The sequence below is a fragment of the Microcebus murinus genome, chromosome 5, assembly GCF_040939455.1.
Source record: "Microcebus murinus isolate Inina chromosome 5, M.murinus_Inina_mat1.0, whole genome shotgun sequence".
NCBI lineage: Eukaryota > Metazoa > Chordata > Mammalia > Primates > Cheirogaleidae > Microcebus > Microcebus murinus.
The window spans coordinates 52808978-52832439 of NC_134108.1; the positions used below are offsets into that span (position 1 = coordinate 52808978).

At 38.2% G+C, this 23462-nt stretch overlaps 1 protein-coding gene and 1 long non-coding RNA gene across 4 annotated transcripts in view; one reads left to right on the forward strand and one right to left on the reverse strand.

Annotated features, from left to right (window-relative positions):
- The window catches only part of LOC105864954 (uncharacterized), a 43878-nt gene that overhangs the window by 3284 nt on the left and 17132 nt on the right, over positions 1-23462 (reverse strand). Inside the window, exons 3-4 of one of the 2 annotated variants that reach the window (XR_012919296.1) lie at positions 10808-11163; positions 5626-5773 (exon numbers count right to left, since the gene is read on the reverse strand). This is a non-coding gene — a long non-coding RNA (uncharacterized LOC105864954). Of the gene's footprint in view, positions 1-5625; positions 11164-23462 lie in introns of both variants that reach the window. The other variant, XR_001151223.2, reaches the window with a different exon arrangement.
- POPDC3 (popeye domain cAMP effector 3) lies at positions 241-21708 on the forward strand. Of its 2 annotated transcripts, XM_012753166.2 has the most exons (5): positions 241-377; positions 17130-17190; positions 18451-19190; positions 20145-20253; positions 21240-21708. In XM_012753166.2, the coding sequence occupies exons 3-5, from the start codon at positions 18706-18708 to the stop codon at positions 21522-21524; spliced, it is 879 nt and encodes a 292-aa protein (XP_012608620.1). In that variant the 5' UTR covers positions 241-377; positions 17130-17190; positions 18451-18705; the 3' UTR covers positions 21525-21708. The 2 variants fall into 2 exon arrangements, with proteins under 2 accessions (XP_012608620.1, XP_012608621.1); XM_012753167.2 differs by lacking the exon at positions 17130-17190 and having other exon boundaries at positions 265-377.

Consider the following 23462-nt stretch of genomic DNA (forward strand, 5'->3'; position numbering starts at 1 on the left):
GTTTATAACCTTGAGCGGCGCACGCTCAGGTAAGCACATCTTTGGAAACTTTAGTCCGCAGAGGCCGCTCGCATACGCAGCAGTCCCGCACACGGGTGGCTGCACCGCCTGCTCCCTGGGGACTTGGGTTGCCCGAGGCGCCGCCGCCGTCCCCGCTGCGCCCCGGGGCGCGCGCCCGTGCCCGGTCCCGGTTCGCGTCGCCGCCGCTCCGGAGCAGGCTGCAGTCACGCTGCGTCCGGGCGCAGGGCGGGCGCCGAGGCGCTCGCAAGGTGGGTGCTGCGGACTTCCGCGCGGGCCACCCGGTGCCAGCGCGCTCGGCTGGGAAACTTCTGCAGCCCTGCTGGGCCGGAGCTCCGCGCAGGGCCGGGAAATGAAAGGTAAGGAGGGGACCCCAGGGGCGCCAAGCCCGTCGCCTTCCGGAGCTGTCCGCACCCTCGCACCCCGCGGCCGCTTCGGGCAACTTTGCGGGCGCAGCTTCTGCCCCGGCCCAGCCCAGGGGTGGGGGCAGCGAGGTCGCCGACCCCCGGGAGCGCCTGTGCCCCGCGGTCCAGCGTCCCTGCGCTGCCCGCGCCTCTCAAGCCAACTGCGCGTCTGGGGATCCGGGCGGCGCCGTTCGCGGCTCAGCGCGCGGGCCCCTGGGGAACGCGAGTCGTCTGCCAGAGAGACTTTCAGGCAAATCTTCCCAGATCTTCTCCCACAGGTCCCACTCTTGCCCCAGGCACCTTGGAGCCCAAAGAAACAGGCCAGATTTGCGAGGAGCAAAGCGGGTCCTAGGGGCCCTGACAATCTTGGTTTCACCTTGGGTAATGGGCAAGTCGCGCCACTGTCGGGAATCCCCACCCCCCATCCCTCTCTGAAAGCAAAGGGCCCGACTGTGGTCAGTGTTTTCTCACCGAGTTGGGGGCACGAAAATGCTGTCTCATCAAAGGTCGCATTGACCTGTTTTTTCTATTTGGGGATTCCCCCTGCCATACAAAGGAGAAACAAAGAAATTTGACAACCACAAAAGTACCTGATCACCAAGGTCGGTTACAGTGGTATAGTTTTGAGGGTCTACTTTAGTAGAAGATTAAAGGCACAAAATACAGTAAGGGGCTAGGACAAAAAAATTGTTTTAGCTAGAAGACATTTGCAGAAATTGAAAAATTGTTTTAAAATAATAAATGAAAGGTAAAATTAGAAACACTTTTGAACGTAAATCTATTTACTAAACTTCTTTCTTGACTTTTCACTCTTAACTCTGGTACTTAACGTATTTTGAATTTGCAAGCCTACAAACTGCAATTGAATTTTATGGCAGCCTTAAAAAAATTGCCTGTTCATAGTTTGGTGGCTATTTTTTCTCTCTCTCTTATTATAAATTCTAGGGACTGTTGCATGAAAATATCCCTCTTGTGAGAGTATGGTAACTTGGCACTATTCTTTATGGCAATAGGAAACCAAACAAGAACTACATGGAACAGAAAATATAAGCAAAAACTGGATCTCAGACTCCACATTTTAAAAATGAAGAGTTCTGGCTGATCCCAGATCCATCCCATATAATCTCTGAGGTTCTCTGCTGTCCTGAAAAATCTGTGTGTGTGTCCTCGGGAGTTTGGGATACAAATATTAATTGAGAGCTAGAGGAAGATATTATCTGTCCTCAAAATTTTATACATTTAAATTTAGACATTTGATAATTGAGTTTCTTTAATCATATCAGTCTCTCAAAATAGCTGAATCATTGTGCATCCTGTGCTTCTAAAAGGTTATATTCTATGCTATTAAATAAAAATGTGTCATGGGCAACCAAAATCCTGTACTTCTTACCACAAGGCTGACTAATAGTGTTGACACACTGAGCTTATTTTGAAACAGTTCTCCAGGAAAGATCAAGAATGTTATGATGCATTTGCTGCAATATGTGAGTATGACAACACATAAGCAACATGGCAGGCAAGAAATTTCAAAACTGCTTTGGAAAATATCCACGATTGATCCACAAGACTGTAAACTGCAATTGAGATCATTATTTGTTAATTATGGTCATTGGTTAACTGAAATTATAAACTACAGAGAGTATGAATTTATCTACAATTAATAGAGGAGTATATTGAATCATTGATTAGATTCTTTTAAAGGAAGAGAGGACATGTTTCTCCCTTTTATGTAAGTACTTAGGAGTCTTAAAGTAGAAGTTACAACAGGTATTTTCTGAATTAAATAAAAAAAAATAAATAACCAAACGTTCTTGACTTACTTTACCTATAAAAATGCTGGGTCCTCCTCCAACCCAGAGAATCCAGGGACTAATTCATATGGACCTAAAGTGAGACCTTTTCACTTTGTGTTCTTTAACAGTTTCAGAGTGTGTGAGCGCCAAACCCAAACCTTTAGTGGCTTTCATATACTCTGAAATTGGCCAAGATGGAATAATCAAGAAGGGGGTGTAGGGTAGTATTAGAAAGATAAGCAACTGGCTAAGCTTGAAGAAGAATTTCCCTCTCTCTCCGAGCTTCATTTTCCACTCTGAACAATGGCAGAGTTGTTAGATGGCAGAGTTGCTGTAGCAGAGATAGCAGAGTTGCTGTAACTCCTAATGCTTACACATACTAATTATTGGTTAGTAATTGCACAGCTAATCTTGGTTCTCCTTGTCTTCCTTGGTTCTCCCTGTCTTCTGTGGAAGGTATTTTATTCACTGAACAAATTATAGACCGAACACTAGGTTACAGGTTTTCCTTTTAATTTCAAAAATTCTGTGTGGCAAAGTTTTGATAATTGTTCGACCTAGGTAATGGGCATATGGGTATTTATTATGTACTATTTTCTCTATTTTTGTGCATGTTTAAAATTATTCAAAAAAAATTTTTGAGTTTGAATCTGAAAAAAATCACATTATAAAAGACATTTCTAATCTAGACTTTCATTTTAAATTGTATTTTTTATTGAACATATAAATATGGATAAACACAAATTATATACTATAAGGGAGTGGGTGGGCAGAGAATGGTATTGGAGAACAATTCATGGTGGTGTTCAACTTTTTTGTGGAATTTTTCTTTATTATGAAAGGATCTAAAGAAAATATACTGCTGATGTTTATTAATTCTGGTTGTTGGGTTCATGGATTTTATTATTTTTTTGAAATTTTTATGGTTAAAAATTTTCAAATTAATATAAACTCACTTTCTTATTTTCTAAAATTATGAGGAATGCAAACAATGCAGATATATAAAAAGAAAAAAATGAGAAGTATCTCACAATCCAGAAATACTCATCTTTAACAATAAGTAAAAATCATTCCATATGCATTTATACAAATAGGATATATTGCTAGATAAAAGACAGAAATACTTTATAAAAAATAAGATTGTTAAATAGCCATTAGCCTAAGGCTGTTTCCCTACTTTTGAGTTCCTATGTAAAAAACTGACTAACTGACCTAACTTGTGTGTAGACAAACAGAAACCTGACTTAGGAGTCTATTTTTTATAACACATAGCCAGGTTTTAACCAATTACAAACAGCCAAGCTTCAGCCAGTCACAGGCAGCCAGCTTATCACTCCATACCCAAATAAAACTGATGCCTAGCTGTAGCCAATCAAGTGATTTCTCTACTTTGTTTCTGTGTTCAGCTTTTAAAAGCTCATTGCTCATGCTACTGGGTGGTGCTCTCTAAACCTCTTCTGATTCTGAGTGCTGTCTGATTCATGAATAGTTCTTTGATCAAATAAAGTCTGTTAAATTTCATTTGTCTAAAGTTTTTCTTTCAATAGGATAATACTAGAGATACTTTTTTAAATAAAAATTTTATGATATATTAACAAAAGAAGAAACAGTAGTGAAAGTGAAAGAATTGTAACTTGACATCAGTGTTTCTTTATCCTGAGAGAGAACCGATTCTTCCCAACCGATGTCTTCCCAATTAAGAAAAGAGATTCTGGCCGGGTGTGGTGGCTCACGCCTATAATCCTAGCACTCTGGGAGGCCGAGGCGGGCAGATTGCTCGAGGTCAGGAGTTCAAAACCAGCCTGAGCAAGAGTGAGACCCTGTCTCTACTAAAAATAGAAAGAAATTAATTGGCCAACTAATATATATAGAAAAAATTATCCGGGCATGGTGGCGCATGCCTGTAGTCCCAGCTACTCGGGAGGCTGAGGCAGGAGGATTGCTTGAGCCCAGGAGTTTGAGGTTGCTGTGAGCTAGGCTGACGCCATGGCACTCACTCTAGCCTGGGCAACAAAGCGAGACTCTGTCTCAAAAGAAAAAAAAAAAAAAAAAAAGAAAAGAGATTCTGAATGCATCTTGAAGTCAAAATTTTTTACACATATATTAGTCATAAACATGTACAGTCAGGGGCTCCCTGTTATAAAAGATGAAGCATTGGCACTTTTATACTATACTTCCTATAGTTTCACTTCTACTTATATCCCAATGTTTTTGATATATATGTTTTCATGCTGTATCTATAACTTTTGCAGTGTGTTTTGTGAACCTTATTTCAGCCATTATTATTTCTTGGTTTTATAACTAGAATCATTGCTGATCACTAGTTCTTTTACCATGGCATCTCAAGTATCAACTTTAAAATTTTCATTTATCCTTTGATTGGCACGTGTTTGGGGTTTATTTTTCCCCCAAGAGGGCTCATTTCTTGCTCTGTCTTTTTGTATTAAAAAGGTCCATATTTTATTTCTATACAGACAATCTCCAACTTAACAATTGTTTGACTTATGATGTTTCAACTTTACAGTTGTGTAAAAGCAAGACACATTCAGTATGCTCCTTGACTTATAATGAGTTGTGTCTATATAAACTCATTGTCATTGTAAATTGAAACTATGTCAAAAGTGCATTTTGGACTTATGATATTTTCAACTTACAATGGATTTATTCAGATGTAACCTCATTGTAAGTCGAAAAGCATCTGTACTTGAATTACCATGTGACTCATTTTAACATTTTTGGGCCATAGTTTCCTTACATAGTGCAGCTCTTGGTCCATTAGCTTCTGGAATATAATGTGGCCATGGAAAAGTCTTAGGTTTGCCTCAAAATTTTCCTCCATGCAATTGACTTGCTTTTTCTACCTCGAGTCCTAAAGTACTCTTTCTATTCTTGAAGTTTAGTAACTCAGCTAGGCTATATCATGGTTAAGTTCTATATCAATTTTTTATGGAACTTCATGCATTCTTTCTATTGGGATAATCTGTTGTTCTTAATTTCAGGAGTATTTTTTTCCATTATGAATGTTTTTCTTTTCCATTTTGTAATCTCTACTTCAAAGACATCAATTATTCTTACACCATCTTGTCTTTGTCCTCTGAATTGATTATTTTCTGTTTTAATTTCTCATTTGTTTTTTTCAGCATTCACAGTTACTGTCTAAATGATTAAAATATAACTGATTCATAAATGAAAATACAGAATGGTATAAACAGCAGAAATGAGGATATTTGTATTCTAACATGGCCAATTGTTTTTTTTAAAGAGGTTTCCTTTCTTGAAAAACAGAAAAATAATGATCCTTCCCTCTTGCCCCCAGTATTCTTATGGCTTTGGAATGACATTTGTGAAGTATTTCATACGGGTTCTGATATAGGGTTGCTACTCAACAGATGCTAGTTATTATTACTTACTATATTTTTTACTCCATTCAAGATTGGAGAGGGGTGGTGTTAAAATTCAAGTTCCAAACACATGTTACATTTTAATTGTTCTGGAAGCCACAGTGCAAGAAGGATAGATGGTGCCTTTTTTCCTCTGTCATAAAAGGAAATTTAACCACTATGAAAAAAAGAGAGAAACAAAAACACTTTAAAACATTCTGTTTGGAAGTTCTGTTGTGGGATCTAAGCTTTGTTTTCTGTTCTTTGTGTTCATTTTCAAGTTTAAATGAAATTTTGGCAACTTACAGGAATCCATCAACTAGTGGACCATCTTTGGTGAAGACTTGGCTAGATAGGAAAGGAAATTTAATATAAAGATTTTAATTGCACTATGGGGGAAAGTAATTCCTGATAAAGAAATTTTGTTTAGAAAAAAGAGAAAGCAAACTATAAAAAGATGTAAATGAGATCAACTTAGTGTAGATTCACTCCATCCAATAGGGACCTTAGCAGCTCTGAGTTCTTGAGGCTGCAGACTGACAACTTGAAGCCAGATCTGGCCTTTGAAGTTTTGCCTACACAGCAATTGTCCTTTTGTGTCTAGTTGTGTACATTTACTGTGCCATGCTGCTCTCCTCTGATCACAACCTCAAAGAACACTTTTTAAAAAGAGTTCTTGTAATTTTCATTTAAATATGTACTGTCAGCCAATACCAAGGAGTTTTGTCTCGTATGACCAAAGAAATGTAATGAGAAAAGAAATGCTTGACTATTAAGTACTGATATTCATCAAAATCTTTGTGAAACTGAGGTCTTAAAGGATTTTTTAAAAATTCTGAAAATATATTGTAGCAACTATTGTTAACAGATATAAATATTCACCGTTAATATGTGCAATGATGTTAACATGGCAAGAAATTAAAAGGTAAATGTAGGCTGGATGAAGTGGCTCACACCTGTAATCCCAGTGCTTTGGGAGGCTAAGGCAGGAGGATAGATCGAGTCCAGGAGTTTGAGGTTACGGTGAGCTATGATCATGCCACTGTACTCCAGCCTGGGTGACAAAGTGAGACCCTGTCTCTAAGGAAAAAGAAAAAGGTAATGTGCTAATAAAATTTTCATAAGATAATTTAATAAAAGGATGAATGTAAAATCTTTTCATAGGATAATTTAATAAAAGGATTAATCCTACTAATTATTGCTTAATTATTTAATGAAACATTTTATGTAGTGAAACGTTTTTTTGTCTTTATATGTAAATTCATAAGAACATAATTGTTTTTTGTAATGAGTATGGGTTTTGAGTATATCCTTTAGGCATGATTAGTTTTGTTGCTAAGGATTAGAAAAGAAAAATACTGTGTATCCCTGGATAAACATATAAACCTATTTTGAGGGTTTTTCTTTTTTTCTTGGTCTTTGATGAAATTCTAAAATACAGGCTTGTTTGCTTTCTGATTTTTAAGACTTTAGACTGTCTTTTAAAATGTAGCCTTTATTTAAAATTTAGTATTCAATGACTGACTTTAAATGAGTTTTAAGTAGTTTATTTTCATATAAGGTATATTTTAAGCTATTTAAAATAGACCTTATAATTCAGAAACTGGACTTAAATAGTGTCAACATTTTGAATTTCACTAAAATGCAAGCTCCATGAGGGCAAGGAGTTATTGAATTATTATATACATTAATTAATAATATTTTAATGGCCATTTTAGAGCTAATGATGTAGTTAATTATGCTATAATGCTTGTTTTGAAAGTAAGCATTATTTTAACACAATTGATATATTAGGGAACAACTGAAGCAGAATGGAGCTTTTGTGTTTGCTTATGCACAGTTTACCCACAAGAAACACTGGGTGAATGCATTAAAGTATAATCAGCTGACCTAATCCACATAGAAAAACTCAAACACACACACATCTCAAACATCTGCCAGCTACCTTGGTTTACCACGTATTATCCTGCAAGTTTACATTTTGCGATTCTTTCACACTCTGAACTTTCCTATATAGAAACATGCTCATTTACTATCCCAAGTATGACTAAGCATTATAGTTCAAAAATGCCAAATAGTGCATGCAAAAGGAAAGCTTGAATAATGAAGAGAAGTTTGAAATAATCAAGCATTTTGAGAGTCATGAGAACATGTGGTATCTCCTAAGCAGCAAGAATAAGGGAATAATACACATTGTGGGTCATCAAAGAGTAACTTCAAGTCCTGCAAAATCAATAACAACCAGGCTTTAAGAAATGGAAAGATTGCTGGGCATTTGGATTGAGGACCAAACAGCGAACAATATTTCTCACAATCCAGGAGAAAACACTAGCCTTACAGGAACACCTTAAAAGTAAATCCCCACACGCTGCACAAGTGCTCCTCTCAGCCCCAGAGTGCTTTTAGAAAACCTCTCCTCAAACCGTGCTTTCCTCTAAACTCCACAACAATCAACAACACAGAAGAAGACTTCTGTGACCAAATGTGGGGTTTTTCTCCACATACCAAGGAGTGGACACCAGCTAAGTGTCCTCTAATTAAAGTCTGACACTATCTACCCAGAGATAGTATCAGATCTCACAAGGTGAGAGTTCAGGCCCCAAAACTACTCCCCAACCCACACCAGGTGCAACTCTGGGCCTCCAAAGCTTTTGACTGATCTGCTTCAAGTGGGAGTTCCCATGATACCTGGGTTGTTTGGGTTTGATTTATTTGCTGGAGCAGCTCACAGAACTCAGGGAAATACTTACTTATGTTTACTAGTTTATTATAAAGGATATTACAAAGGATATAGATGAAGTGATGCATAAGGCGAGGCATGGGGGAAGGGGCGTGGCTCCCAGGGCATGCCACCCTCGAGGAACTTCCACGGCTATCTGGAAGCTTTGAGAACCCAGTCCTCTTGGGTTTTTTTTTTTTTTTTTTTTTTTTTTTTGAGACAGAGTCTCACTTTTGTTGCCCTGGCTAGAGTGAGTGCCGTGGCGTCAGCGTAGCTCACAGCAACCTCAAACTCCTGGGCTCAAGCAATCCTGCTGCCTCAGCCTCCCAAGTAGCTGGGACTACAGGCATGCGCCACAATGCCCGGCTAATTTTTTGTATATATATTTTTAGTTGGTCAATTAATTTCTTTCTATTTTTAGTAGAGACGGGGTCTCGCTCAGGATGGTTTCGAACTCCCAACCTCGAGCAATCCACCCGCCTCGGCCTCCCAGAGTGCTAGGATTACAGGCGTGAGCCACCGCGCCCGGCCCCTCTTGGGTTTTAATGGAGGCTTCATTACATGGGCATGATTGACAACTGTGGAAAAATGTGATTAAACAAAAAGCGCATGATCTAAAGTCAGCTTCCTAAGTAGCTGGGACTACAGGCACTCACCATGATGCCTGTCTAATTTTTCTATTTTTAGTAGAGATGAGGTCTCATCTTGTTCAGGCTGGTCTCAAACTCCTGAGTTCAAGCACGATCCTTCTGCCTCAGCCTCCCAGAGTGCTAGGATTACAGGTGTGAGCAACCTCGCCACGCCCAGCCCTATGGTTTTTATTGCACAGTTTTGCATAGTGCAGTGATTGTTCAGGATTACATATGTTGTATTATAGCAGAACTGATTCTTGTTGATTCAAAGTAGCATAGAAGTGCTGTTAAGTGTCATGCTGTTGAGACAACAAGGGTGATACCTACACCTGGCATTCCCTGTACTAAAGAAGTCCAAGTATGATTAAGGGCCAAAAGTGAGTGCTCTGATGCAGGTGTGTGGTCCACCTCATTATTTAGCCAGAAAAAAAGAGATTATAGCCAAGTGCAGTGGTGTGATTATAGCCAATTAACTAGCATTCATGATCCTGTTAGAGCTGTTTGCTAGGAACGAATTTGAGAACCTGATCTAAACATAGAAAAAGTGAGTTTGTGTTCTGCATATAGGTCCCTTGGAGTAAAGGGAAATGAAGGTGCCTACCATTGATTCTTATCAAGAAAAGACTGCTTAATGTGTCCAGCTTTTCTTGCATCTTTCATCAGGAATCTCTTCTCTGGTAAACTTGCCACATGATGTTATAGTAGCTGATAAAAGGGGAATGGCTTCCTGCTTAAGCCTTTAACCATTTCCAGGGTATGCAGAAGTCAGAAGAACTTGAGCAGATCCTGTCAATTATTTAAAGCAGCCAAATGGCAAGCTTGAGAAGGAGAGGTTTACTGCTGCTTCTTCAAATCAAGGATTTTTTATTTATAGGGTTTTTATTTTTTATAGGGATTTTATTTTTTATTTATTTATTTTTTATTTAATTTTTTAATTATAGGGATGAAGGGACTCAACTGGTGGGACCCACTCTCCCATTCTTCTTTGGCTCAAAAATTGTAGTTTCTTAAGAAGACATTTAAATTATTTGAATCTAAAACTGATGAGAAAAAAACAAGGATGTTGTTGATTTGTTCAACTCCAGATATCAAATTGTACATGCAGCAGTATACCATGGTAGTTAAGAGAGCAGACAATGGCATCTTCTTGTCTGGGAGTGAATCTGGGTTCTGTCATTTTGGTATCCTTAGGCAACCTACTTAACTTCCACAATACCTCAGTTTTCTCATCTGTACAATGGGGACAATAAAACTATCTTCAAAAAGTTGAGGGGAGTAAGTGATATAATTTAAGATCCTCAGAAAAGTACCTGGCACACAGTAAGTACTAAGTAAATGCTAGATGCTGGTAGCATATGAGAATCAACAAGATGGCAACTGGATATTGCATTCCCATGGCTCAACTTGTCTGACGTTGGTGGAGTCACACACCTTGAGGAATTACAGAGCTCTTGATTTTGAGTTTCTATGGGCTGCATTTTGTGTCAATGTCTGGATATGTCTGAAACATCGTTTGCCCTATCTGTATGGCTGAATTTCACAAAAAACTGACTAAGCTGAAAGTCAACCATGGAAACATGGTATTCCAGGAATATGACAGATTGGTGTATGAATATCATAACTATTCTGGAAGTTATCCATGTGTTCAAATACATAACAGTCTTGGGGCCACCTAATTCTGGGAAAGGAAAACCTCTAAAATGAGGCTGGGAAACACAGTGAATTTAATGTAATTCCATTTACTTTTAAGACCATCATAAAATATAGATTATTAGATTAATTAAAAGCCTATGTATAGCAAGTACTCATAATTGTGTGTGTATGTGTGTGATGAGTTTTCTGTTGCTGTGTAGAAAATTACCACAATCTCCCAGTCCGTGGGTCAGGACTCCAGGCACTGTTGAACTGAATCTCCTACTCAGGGCCTCTAAGCCTGCAGTCAAGGTGTCAGGCACACTGCGCTTCTCATTTGGAATTTGGCATCCTTTTCCACAGTCCTCAGGTGGCTCACAGAACACAATCCTTGCCGTTACAGGACTAAGGTGCCAGTTATCTTGCTGACTGTTGGTTGAAGACTTCTTTCAGCTCATAGTTCCTTTCCTTGGAGACCCCATAGACAGTTCATAACATGGATGTTTGCTTTCTTCTAGGCCAGTAGGAGCACTTCTCTCTGATGTCCAGTCTCTTTCCAGTCCTGTGGTGGAGAGTCCTGTATAACTTAACATAATCATGAGAGTTACTATTCCACCACTATTTGCCATATAATGTTAACTAATCAAGGGAGCATCTATCCCATCCCATTCACAAGTTCTGCTCACACTCAAGGGCAGGGAATTATACAGGGTGTGTACACCAGGTGGCAGGAATCTTGGGGGAGCCTTGAATTCTGCCTACCACAGTGGGTGATAAAGTGAGAGATCCCTCATGGTTAGAGATAATCAAATCTGACAGTTAGCTGAAACATGAAAACAGAGAAGTCCAGCATAGCCTGTGGGCATGTTTTCTAATTTCCTGAAGTCCTCATTGGTAAGGAAGATCAAAGGCATACTCCAGCCTAGGACACTAGTGGTGCATGAAGAGTCTCCACGTATTGTGTAAAAGCAAAGGCTGGTGTGGACCCTCTGGAATCTAGAAGGCCACAATCCAACTGCCAGTACAAAAATCATGAGATTGTCTGTGATTTCCAGTAAATTCTATGAGGTATCATCAGAAGATGAAATGAGAAAATTAACATGTAACAAACTACTTGGGAAAGTGGAACTCTCCTAAGGCAAACGGAAAATGTGGTGCTTCCCTCTGTAGGATAAAGGGACCAAGAGCTTTAGAGGGCCACCCCTGCAGGCAGAAACCAGTGGTAACATCTGTCCCTTGGGTAACATCTGACTGTTGGTAGCATAAGAATATTGTAGCCAATATCATTTACATTTATATCAACTTTGATCTTACTCTTGGATAATTCTTCCGTATTTATGTATTTATGTATCATGCATTGTTTGCACAGCATCATGCCAAGTGTTTTCATTCCTCTGTTACTTGAGAGACTCTAGACCAGCACTGTCCAATAGAAATACAATGCAAGCCACATGTCATTTTAAATTTTCTAATAACTACATTTTTTTAAAAGAACAGATGAAAATAGCTTTAATAATAGGTTTTATTTAACCTATTTTCAAAACACCATCATTTCAACATGTAATCAATGTAAACATTAACAACATATTCTTTTCTTTTGTACCATCTTCAAAAATTCATTGTGAACAGACTCTCATTTCTCCTTATACTCACTTTCTTTTTTTTTTTTTTTTTTTGAGACAGAGTCTCACTTTGTTGCCCAGGCTAGAGTGAGTGTCGTGGCGTCAGCCTAGCTCACAGCAACCTCAAACTCCTGGGCTCGAGTGATCCTTGTGCCTCAGCCTCCCGGGTAGCTGGGACTACAGGCATGCGCCACCATACCCGGCTAATTTTTTATATATATATCAGTTGGCCAATTAATTTCTTTCTATTTATAGTAGAGACGGGGTCTCGCTCTTGCTCAGGCTGGTTTTGAACTCCTGACCTTGAGCAATCCGCCCGCCTCGGCCTCCCAAGAGCTAGGATTACAGGCGTGAGCCACAGCGCCCGGCCTCACTTTCTTAATAATTGTGCTACCTCCAGTCTTTATTCAGCATAGTCCTATGTGATAGTAACTGTTAAATATCTCTTGCACCATCCTACTCATTATTTTCTGCTGTGCATTCTGCTAGACCAAAAGCATCAGGTTAAACATGACTAAAACCCTTTTCCTCTGATTTCTTCCTTAACTTCTAAATCTTATGTAAATAAAAAATGTCTTCAACCCTTATCTGTCCCTCTCTCTCAACAGATCCTTTCATTTCTTCCTTATAGTTTAATCGTGGTGCCTTTTTTTTTTCTAATTCATTGATTCAGGTATTGGTCATATCCTACTTGAGCCTTCTCACTTATTAACTGGCTTGTTCCAAAACTGTATTCCAAACACTGCTTTTCTACCTGCACATTGTTATCTTCATCAGTCAGTGGACATTTACTGAAGACCAACTCTGCTCTAGACAGAGGAGAATTTCAAATATATATATATATATATATATATATATATATATATATATATATATATATATAATGACCAGTAAATAAAGCTGTTATTTAATATACTTACACCATGTTCATTTCTTTTTATAAAAAATGTTTCAATAGGTACCCCAACTGAGAAAATAAGCAAATTGTGATACTTTAAAAAGGAAAAAAATATATATAATGGCCAATGGTCAATATAACACAATATGTGATGGAAGCCATGTAGACAGATAATAAAGGCCATAAAAACTCAAAGCCCTGAAGGAGCCTTTCAGGCCACCACGGTCAGGAACGGCTGCTGCAAAATATCCACAAGTCTTGAGCCCTCCTAGAATGGTAAGTTTGAGGAAGGAAAATGCCTCCTCTCCTGAGCAAAGGATGGAAATGAGGACACACCAGGAGAAAAGGTATCTTTGCAGCCCCTTAAAACTGAGGATTAAAATCCAGATCCTTTACTCTGCAGAGTGTTGTGGTATCTCTTACCCTGCCTCTTTACCCTTTCCTATCTATTAAATTAGTTCAATAGTTCTTAACCCTGGTTGCACATCAAAATCCCTGGGGAGTTTGTGAAAAAAATAGCAATGCCTGGGCAACACAATAGGTCAATTAAGTAACAATCTCTGGAGCTGGGCCCCAATCAGAAACCAGGTGTTAAGACCTGCAGTCTTAATTCAGTTCTGCCACTCAACTCTGTATTTTGACCTATGTTTGGAATAATCTTCTACTCTATATCATATAGAGTCATGTTATTTTAGAGCTAAAGGGACCTCTTACTATGTTGTCTAATTCATTTCTCTAATGAGGAAACAGGTCTAGGAAGATTAAAATCACATAGCTATTTAGAGGCACAACTAAGACTCTTAAGTATTTAACAGTAATGCAAGCTGGATAGTCTAGATAAGAGAATGAGGAGCTAACACCAGCATTACCTCCCATGGACAACTAGAACCGAAAAGCATGATGTCAAATAATCAGTGTGGAAAGGCAGCCAGTGGTCAGCCAGGAATAGACGAAACTGAGGTCCTGCAAAGAGGCAAAGGTAATTCAGAGATCATCAGGAACTACATAAGTAATGGCTCTCAAACTTTAGTGTGCAGAAGAAACAACTGGGAGCTTATTAGAAATGGATTTCTCTGGATCCTACCCCATAGAGCCTGGCTCAGTTATACTGGGGGGGGGCGCGGCACTAAACATTAATCTAAGGTAGAAGAATGTTGTTGACTTCCAGAAACTAGCTTTTGGCCACTGGAAATGGAATACTCAGGGGTAGGTCGGTTACAGTTCTATACCTCTACCAGTAGGAGGTCAGAACACAAGTTGGGGAGAATAACACACAGATCACCCGTGCAGAAATGAGTAAATTTAGAACTTATGATTTAAAGATTGATGGCAACCAGAAGTGACTCATCTGAATTTCTGTCTTCACTTGCAATCATCTGGGGGAAAGAAAGCTTTTTAAAAACTATATTCTCCTAATGGCCTAGCTCTATAATACACAAGCAGCAAATACTGTGGTGCTATTTCTATATTATTTTAATATTTGCAAAGAATTTTTTTAATATAGACTTTCTCATTTGAACCTTCTAGTACCCTTTAAAATAGAATAGGTGATATTTCCTCTGCTTTACTGATGAATAAACATGCCTGAGTTCACCTAAGTAGTAGAGAGGAGATTAAATCCTACATTTTCTAAATCCCGGTGTAGTGGAAGCAGAATAATGTGGTATAGACTGTGAGCTTTGGAATCAGGCAGACCTGGATGGAAACCCAGTTCCATTATAAACAGTGTGACCTTGAACAACTTGCCTTCTCTGAATTTCAATTTTCTTATCTGTAAAATGGAGATAATAGTATCTTCCTCCTGGGATTGTTAAATTAGATCATTTTTAAAATACACCTGGCACATAGTTGCTGAGTAAATGTACCACCTCAAGGATAAGCAGAAGAGGACCCACTTAAGAAAATGATAATTTAGCATAGGGAAAACATAGCAAAGTTGAGCTCTGATTCCAATTAATTTGAGTAGAATATTGAGGGAATTTTGAGCTTGTGGGTTGCCTTGAAACCAAAACTAACTCAATGCCACTGGCTACCAAGTGGTTGTTGTTGTCAATCAATGCAGTAATTAAATTGCTCTTAAGGAGCTCAAGGCTGTATGCAGACAAAAGGATTCTCTTGTGAATTTGGGGTTGTGGACATTTTGAAAATGTGATGCACCAACTCCTCAGTGTCTCTATGTTGAAGTATCTTGTATGTATCTTGAAGTATCTTGTACGTCCCCACTTCTCTGCCCCTGGGTGACAGAAGACGTTATAACATCCATTAGATTGAGGATGGACAAGGCAGAGAAGCCCTGCACTTCTATACCAGTGTAATCAGTCAGCATTCATTGAATGTCAGAGGCCTTGCTGCCCTTTAAGATTTCAGGGTGTAGGAGAGGAAGTCAGTCAATGTTGAATACCAATACAGCAAATTATTTTGTGAATGGCTGTCTATGTCCCCAGCGGTATTCTAAGCATTATGCATTGAGCAGTGCAAGCAGACGTATAGCAAGTTGTAATTATCCACTGTTGGGATTTTTATTTTCATGGCAAAGCAGTCCTGGAAGAATATCCCACTTCGGTTTCCCATCACATTAATATCTGATTCACAGCCTTGAGAGGTGGCATTGCTTGCTGGAGAGGGTCTGATTGAAGCAGGACGGAGGGGACTTGAGCTTCCACGCTGCTGTATGTCTTACCGCATCTTTTGCCCAAAGCCAATGACTTAATTTTGTGCCTTGCTTTTCTCATTTGTAAGCTGGGCACAGTGATTTAGATTCTGCCTCCCTCCTGGCAAGGAGTGTGATGCAAAGACATAATAAATGTAGAAGTTCTGAACAGATAAACACAATTCCTGAGCTAATCTTCATCCATTCGTCACCAGGTTTATACTGCATTTCACTGAGCATCCTTTTATCTTCTTTTATATTTCCTTAATTCTTTATAACTCAGAGTCTTACAATTTAAAGAGAAAAAAGGGGTGAGCTCAGAACCATTGTGTTTATTTGCACTTAAATTTGCCTTCATCATTTGTAGCTCAGTGTGCTAACTTCTTTTGCGGGGAATATCAAGTGTATTGCCTAGGGAAGAAATTCATTGTGCCACCTTGGCATGTCAGCATTTATTTACACAAAAACATGACTTCAGGCCAACGGGCCTTTAAGGCAAGCAGCTGGTTGATGAATCATATTCAGTATTCCTATAGTGCTGCTGGCACATATCGGAAGGACAATCCTGGTCATCACCTGTCCCTGTCAGTTCTCCCTCTTCTAATAGAGTACATCTGTTTTGGTGACTGAATAAAAACACACCAAGTGGAGGAAAGCTGGGTGTGGAGTAATTTAATCAGGGCAAGTTAGCATGCTGCGTTGAGCAATACAGTATCAAGGACGGAAAGATGGTTTGGTAACAGCTTAGTGAAATAGAAGTAGCCAGAAGCACAGTTCTTATAATGGGTCACACTCCTGGAATGCAGGCCCACAGTACACCCCCCAGATCATGATTTTTAAGGGGACAAGATTCCCAGAACTCCCTTCTGAATTGCCACAAACATTTTACATGACCTTTCTCTATTAACATCATTTTAACATTGCACTAAGGATTATAAATTTTTAAGGAAGGTCAAACCAAAGTTCAGAGCTCTACTAGCAATTCTTTTTAATATTGGCTTTCGTGGCTATGTCTGGTATCCTGAAGAATTGATTGATTTAAAATACCCTAGTTTTAAAAGTAAAACAGCAGGGAGACTGACATTTCCAGGCTGGTATTTTGCAGTTCTCACCACCCATTGTATTTAAAAAATTTTTTCTTTGTTGTGACTATCTGGTGGTATAGAATTTTGTGTTTTGTTTAAAAGAGGAGAAATTGAATGTGTTCTGGATGCCTGTCTGCCTTGAATTTCATCATCTCATAGATTTATTGGGAAGGGGAGGAGAATAATTAGGGATATGCAGAATGTTTGAAATGCCATTAAGTAAAAATAACAATATGACTGTAAGTTGTAGCTTTAAGTTTTTTTCTTTTTTTTCAATGATTCTCTCCTTTTTAAAGTCATTGCTTGCTGAGAAAAGAATCACTATCCAAGATGAAAAAACCAGGAATGTCAACAACAGTAGGTCCTTTATTTCCATTTCTAGTTCTATTGATGATTACACTGTTCGCTTTTTTACTCCAGTTAAGTCATTTTCACCTCTGTGTATTTTTTTCTTGCCATGGGACAAGATCTGTGATACCTGATATTAACAGGTGTCCTGTAAATAATGTATTTCAAAAATAAAAAACTAAATATCACACACAAGTTCAAGGTTTTTAAATGCTATTATGGCTTTTTTTTTAAAAAAAAGCAATCTAATGAATGCCTTACATTGAAACTACTTATTGTTAGGAAACTGGTGGCAAATGATACATATATTCTCTAGCTTTGTCATTAAGGCTTAATTCTCTCCTCACTCAGATCTCATATTAGCATTTTTACCATATGGCTGAAAGGGTAGAGAATGTATGTGCAGAGGAGTAGAGTCAGTAACATTTTTTACCATCTGGTAAATACATGTGTAAGTAGCAAGAGTATTAGTATTTATTTAGTTGTACGGATGCAACCTTTAACCTGAAATAACCACTAACACAGCAAAGTAGTAGTAGATTTATATTTTTCAAATAATTTAAATCTAACTTATTAAACATTTTCACAGTCTATTAGTGTTCTTAAAATGACTAATTGTATATTTATTATGTTTATTAATTTAGTAGGGCTCCTTACAGTGCCAAATTTAAAACATCTTTCATGAGAGGCCACATGATTGTATCCAGCACATGGGCATGAGTGCTGAAGTTTTGCTCTGCCACTAACCGCTGTGTGGCCTGTGATAAATTACTTGGCCTCTCTGAGCCTCAAATTCTTCATGTGTAAAGAGTAAATAACATATTGTCAGACAGTATCCCTCAAGGGGTGGGCCATGGAGGACCATGGATTAATGCATCAGAATCACATGGGGAGCTTGTTCAAAATACAGACACCTGGGGCCCACCCTCAGCATGATTCTGATTCAGTATGTCTGGAAACAGTCTGTGAATCAGCATTTTTATTCACTGTCCCAAGTGATTCTGAAATATACTGAAGCACTGCTACAAAGATTAGATGATTATAGAGTACTTAGCTACCATGAAAAATATGTAGCTAGCTAATTTTAATAAATACACTTTTTATATCATAGAAATTTTAACACTCCATAGTATTTGTGCTTAAAATATTCTAACTTCACAGAAAATAAGAGGTCAACTTGCATTAAGTAATGCTACTGATTCATTAAATATACCTCACAAGTCTCCTTTTTGTTTAATTAGATCCTTTATCTTTTTTTCTTTTGTGCAGGAAATAGCAAAATGTTTGTGGACTAGATCTAAATCAAGAGCTCAGATGAATTTAAAGAAACTAGCATGGGATTCTTAGTTTTTCAAGATCCATACACACCAGAGCTTTAGTCATCACCAACTCCAGGGTCCAGGTTTTCTCTGGTTTTTGTGAAGACTGAACAAAACTCTGATGATGGAAAAGCTAAAGACTTAATTACTTGCTTCGGTATCATCTAAAGTCATCTGAAAAGTGAACCAGACAGTAATAACAGACATGGAAAGAAATTCAAGTTTGTGGAAGAACCTCATAGATGAACACCCTGTCTGCATAACCTGGAAGCAAGAGGCGGAAGGAGCCATTTATCATCTTGCCAGTATTTTATTTGTAGTAGGTTTCATGGGTGGCAGTGGATTCTTCGGGCTCCTTTACGTCTTCAGTTTGCTGGGGTTGGGTTTTCTCTGTTCTGCTGTCTGGGCTTGGGTAGATGTCTGTGCAGCTGACATATTTTCCTGGAATTTTGTACTGTTTGTCATCTGCTTCATGCAATTTGTTCATATTGCATATCAAGTTCACAGTATAACCTTTGCCCGAGAATTCCAGGTGTTGTACAGCTCCCTTTTCCAGCCCCTGGGGATCTCTTTGCCCGTCTTCAGAACGATTGCTTTGAGCTCTGAAGTGGTTACTTTGGAAAAGGAACATTGTTATGCCATGCAGGGGAAAACTTCCATTGATAAACTCTCTCTGCTTGTTTCAGGAAGGTTTGTACCCTTGGCGTTTGCATGTCTTTCCTCTATATTAGCTATCTGTTCGTATGTCTTTCCACAATATTTTTTCATCTCAGCATAGCATAGTCCTGGGTGGCATTTAGCACCCTGAGGCTTGACACAGTCTTTGATACATGAGTCGTAGACATAGGCATTTAGAGTACACAGTATTATTTACTCAAAGCAGGAAATAATCTAGAGCCATAACATTTCATCTTAGAAATCAAATGACATGAATCTTAAAGTATGAATTTGTTTATCTGGGTATGATATTTGTTTCCCAGCTAATCACTAAAGTGAAGACGAGGATGATGCCAGCTTGAATTAATAGAAATACTTATATTGGCATGCAAAGTATTTTACAAGACTCTTTGATATCATTTAAAAACAATAGAGAACATTTAAGTTTTATAATGATCATGTTTTGTTCAGAAAATTCTAGCAATTGCCCACTTGCTAGAAGCAGGGAGAGGGTACCTCAAGAATATATTATAGAAATCTAAACTTTGAAAAGAAAGTTTGGGGAGAAAGCAATAATGGGATTACTCATGTTTTTAAACAGATTAAAATTTTAGTTTACAGAGGTATTTACAGCAAAACTCTTATGTCCTTAAATGTTTGCCTACTTAATTTAAAATCTGAGTATACTGAAACTTTTTATTAAAGTATAATATGTATACATAAATGGACCTATATCATAAATGTACAACTTGAATTTTCTGAATTTCACTCAATATTCTAGAATCCTGTGTGAGGAACATCAGTACATGAATCTTATAGGATATTATGTCACTATTATATGAATTTAATATTTTGTCTTTCAAAATTCTAACGAACAAAAAAAAGTCATCGGAGATCTGAAATATATTTTCCCTGCCCCTTGCCCTGTGCCCAATTATGTATTCTCTTTATCCTTCTCTCATAAATTATGTTTTTGTGTTTTGGTAGGATCAGAGTGACAGTTGATGGAGAATTTCTGCATTACATTTTCCCTTTTCAGTTCCTGGATTCTCCTGAGTGGGATTCACTAAGACCCACAGAGGAAGGCATTTTTCAGGTAAAGGCTAACCAGACTACACAATTAATACTCCTTCTTCCAAACTGACAGTGTTTGCTTAAAAACAAGCAAATAAACAAACAGAACAAGAATCGCTTATATCGAACTTTGGCATGTACCTTGACAGCATACCTGACTTCCCAATTCTGTTTGACTCCTGTTGATTAATGCCACTTTATAGGTCCAGCAACAAGAACAGGTATATTAATATATGACAGGAAGGAATACATGATAAATATTCTTAAACTTTACTTTGCATAACTGCATATTTGGGAATTAAAATATAATTAATTGAGATTTGACTAAACACTACTAATGTGACAGTTTAGAAAACATCAAGAACAAAAAACTGTACTTATTAAAAAATAAGTGATTTTTAAAATGTAAAACGCTGATGGATTTCAGTTGTTCTACAGCAACAGAATGCTAAACTTATTGTCACTATTCTGCTGCCACATCTGGTAGTTTTAAGAGATAATCATTTCAGTTGGTTACACTTATTGTGCTATACTATTTTCCTATGAATTATACATATAATATATATGTGTATGCAAATAACTCATATATATGCAAAATAGGTATATAAATACTATTTGTACTATAGAAACTGTCTTAGGGTTAAATGTCTACAGTCTTCAGAGTTGATTTGGAAATAATTCTCTAACATTAGCCAATTTTATTTTATTATTTTTAATATCAAGTGATTCTCCCTTCAATAAAATGCAAAATATAGCTACCCAGACTCAGAAAAACAGATAAATTAGAGATGGGCACAATATTGCAATCATTCATATTATAAATTATATGCGTAGTAATAAATTTTGTATTTTTTTTCTATTTTGACAGCTTATTGTGAGTCAGTGGGCTAGTTTAACTTCAAAGCGGCAGCAAGGGAAATTAATTTAAAATCTGTGGTAGAAAAAAAACGTGGCAGAACTTTTCTTGCTTCCTGATATTTGTTTCTATATGGTTCTTATGTTTTTTAGGTAACCCTCACAGCAGAAACTGACTGTCGGTATGTGTCTTGGAGGAGAAAAAAATTATATTTGCTCTTTGCTCAGCATCGTTACATCTCCCGCCTGTTTTCAGTTTTAATTGGCAGTGACATTGCAGATAAACTCTATGCCTTGAATGACAGAGTATATATAGGAAAAAGATATCACTATGATATTCGGTTACCCAACTTCTATCAAATGTCAACTCCAGAAATACGAAGATCACCCCTGACAGAACATTTTCGGAATACCAGACGATACTGTGATAAAAAATGACATCAAAGTCTGAAGTTTTATAACTGTAAAAAAAGACTCTCTTCATCATTCCCCAAATTAAATAGCAAATTACAGAAAATTGAGCTCACCGGTATTTTTATAAATCAAATTCAGAGGCGAGATGCCACTGCCAGCTGTTTTATTCATCTCAACTTCTGCACTGTGAATAAATTTTACAAATTTTTCTTGTATTTTTTATTATTATAATTGGGGGAAGGGGATGAACAACTACAGGCAGTTTGTCCTTGTCTGCATCAGAACTGAGTGAATGAAATTTCACATTCTCAAATATTTTCTCGAATTTACTCAATGTGAACTGTCCTGCCCTACTGACTTAGGTTTTGCTTTTCAAGAAGCAGCCAGCAAGTATTCTCAGTGCAAGAGTGGGTTGCTACTGTCCACATAGACATTTCCAGAATTCACTTTTTTGCTATGACCTCTGATAAAGCAAGATGTATTATTGTGGGCAGCAAGTATTTATTTTAACTGTGAAGTTATTTGATATGACTAAAAAGTAGAATAAATGCAAGACATAATAATATGCCAATCTCAAAGACTATTTTATTGCTATTGATATAAATAATTCCTAAGCTTGACCTTTACAATAACATTTAAAAAGAGGCATTTCATGGAAAACAAAGCTGCCTAATAATTACTGAATAAAAAGAATACCTGTGAACAAGTAGTAAAAATGTTGCACAGCCTTTCCATTTCACATGTTCAGCTGAAAGGGCAAGACTCGGTGGTTCTACTGGACAGTGAGGGACTCATGGCAGACGCTCACCCACCACACAGACACAGAAGTCTGCCTCACAGCCATTCTGCCAGCTTTGTGACAAACTTTAGAAAGAGACAGATCCTTAGTCGCAGATCTGATTGCTGTCTTTGGAAAACCGGTTTTCATGTGCAGGCACGTCTTTCAGCAGAGAGATTTATTATCATACATTTAATCAATGTGTATTGAGCAACCTTCTATGGTTCCAGGTGCTGACCTGGGCACTGGGGATGCATCAGATCCTAGGTGGAGACCCCATCCCTTACAGAGCTTACATTCTGCAAGTGAGGGAGACAGTAAAATAAATCAGAAACACCTGTAGTTAGAAAGCGATAGTATCACGGAGAAAGATAAATCAGAGAAGGTGGATAGACAAATTGGAATTTTAATAGCATGGTTAAAGAAGGCCTCAGCAAGAAGGTAATGTCAGAACAAAGACCTACAAGAGGCAAGGGAGCAATCCATGCAGATACCTGGGGAAGAGCAATCTGGGCAGAAAAGACAGCAAATGAGCAGCTCCTTTGGCAAGAGCATGACTGCCCTGTTGCGGGAGTGGCCGGAAGACCAGCGTGCCTGGAGCAGAATGAACACTGATAAGAGACAAGAGGGAACTGAACTGTGGGCAGACTGGATGGGGCCTAGTAAGTCATGGTAAGGACTTTGACTTTGACAAGTGACCAGAAGCCACTGTGGAGTTTGACATAGAATAGTGATGTGATCTACTCTGTTTTAATAGGATCACCATGACTAGTCTGCTGAGAACAGACTAGGGGCTAGAAGGACAAGAGTGAACTTGGAAAGGAAGATCAGGATTAAGAGTGAGATGCTTACTAGATATTGAAGTAGAATAGATAGTCAGATATATGAGTCTGGAGTTTGGGAGTATTTGGCATATAGATGGGTATTTAAAGCCATGAGCCTAGATGACCAAGGGAGTGAATGTAGATGCATAAGAAAAATGTCCTGAGGACTTGCCTTGGGGCACTCCATTGTTAAAGGGACCTGGAGGTGGGGCAGGGTCAGCAAAGGACCTGAGAAGGAGTGGCCAGTGAGGCAGGAAGAAAATCAGGAAGAAAATTTTGAATCAGAAAATTTCAAAGAGAAGGGAGTGATTAACCGTCTCAAATGTAGCTAAGGAGTCTGAGAATAAACCATTTGACTGA

Excerpts from the sequence above, each read along its gene's own strand:
- POPDC3 (XM_012753166.2), top strand. The coding sequence starts at position 18,706 with ATGGAAAGAAATTCAAGTTTGTGGAAGAACCTCATAGATGAACACCCT. Across the intron at positions 19,191-20,144 it reads TCTCTGCTTGTTTCAGGAAG|GATCAGAGTGACAGTTGATG; the intron begins GTTTGTACCCTT and ends GTGTTTTGGTAG. Across the intron at positions 20,254-21,239 it reads CAGAGGAAGGCATTTTTCAG|GTAACCCTCACAGCAGAAAC; the intron begins GTAAAGGCTAAC and ends TATGTTTTTTAG.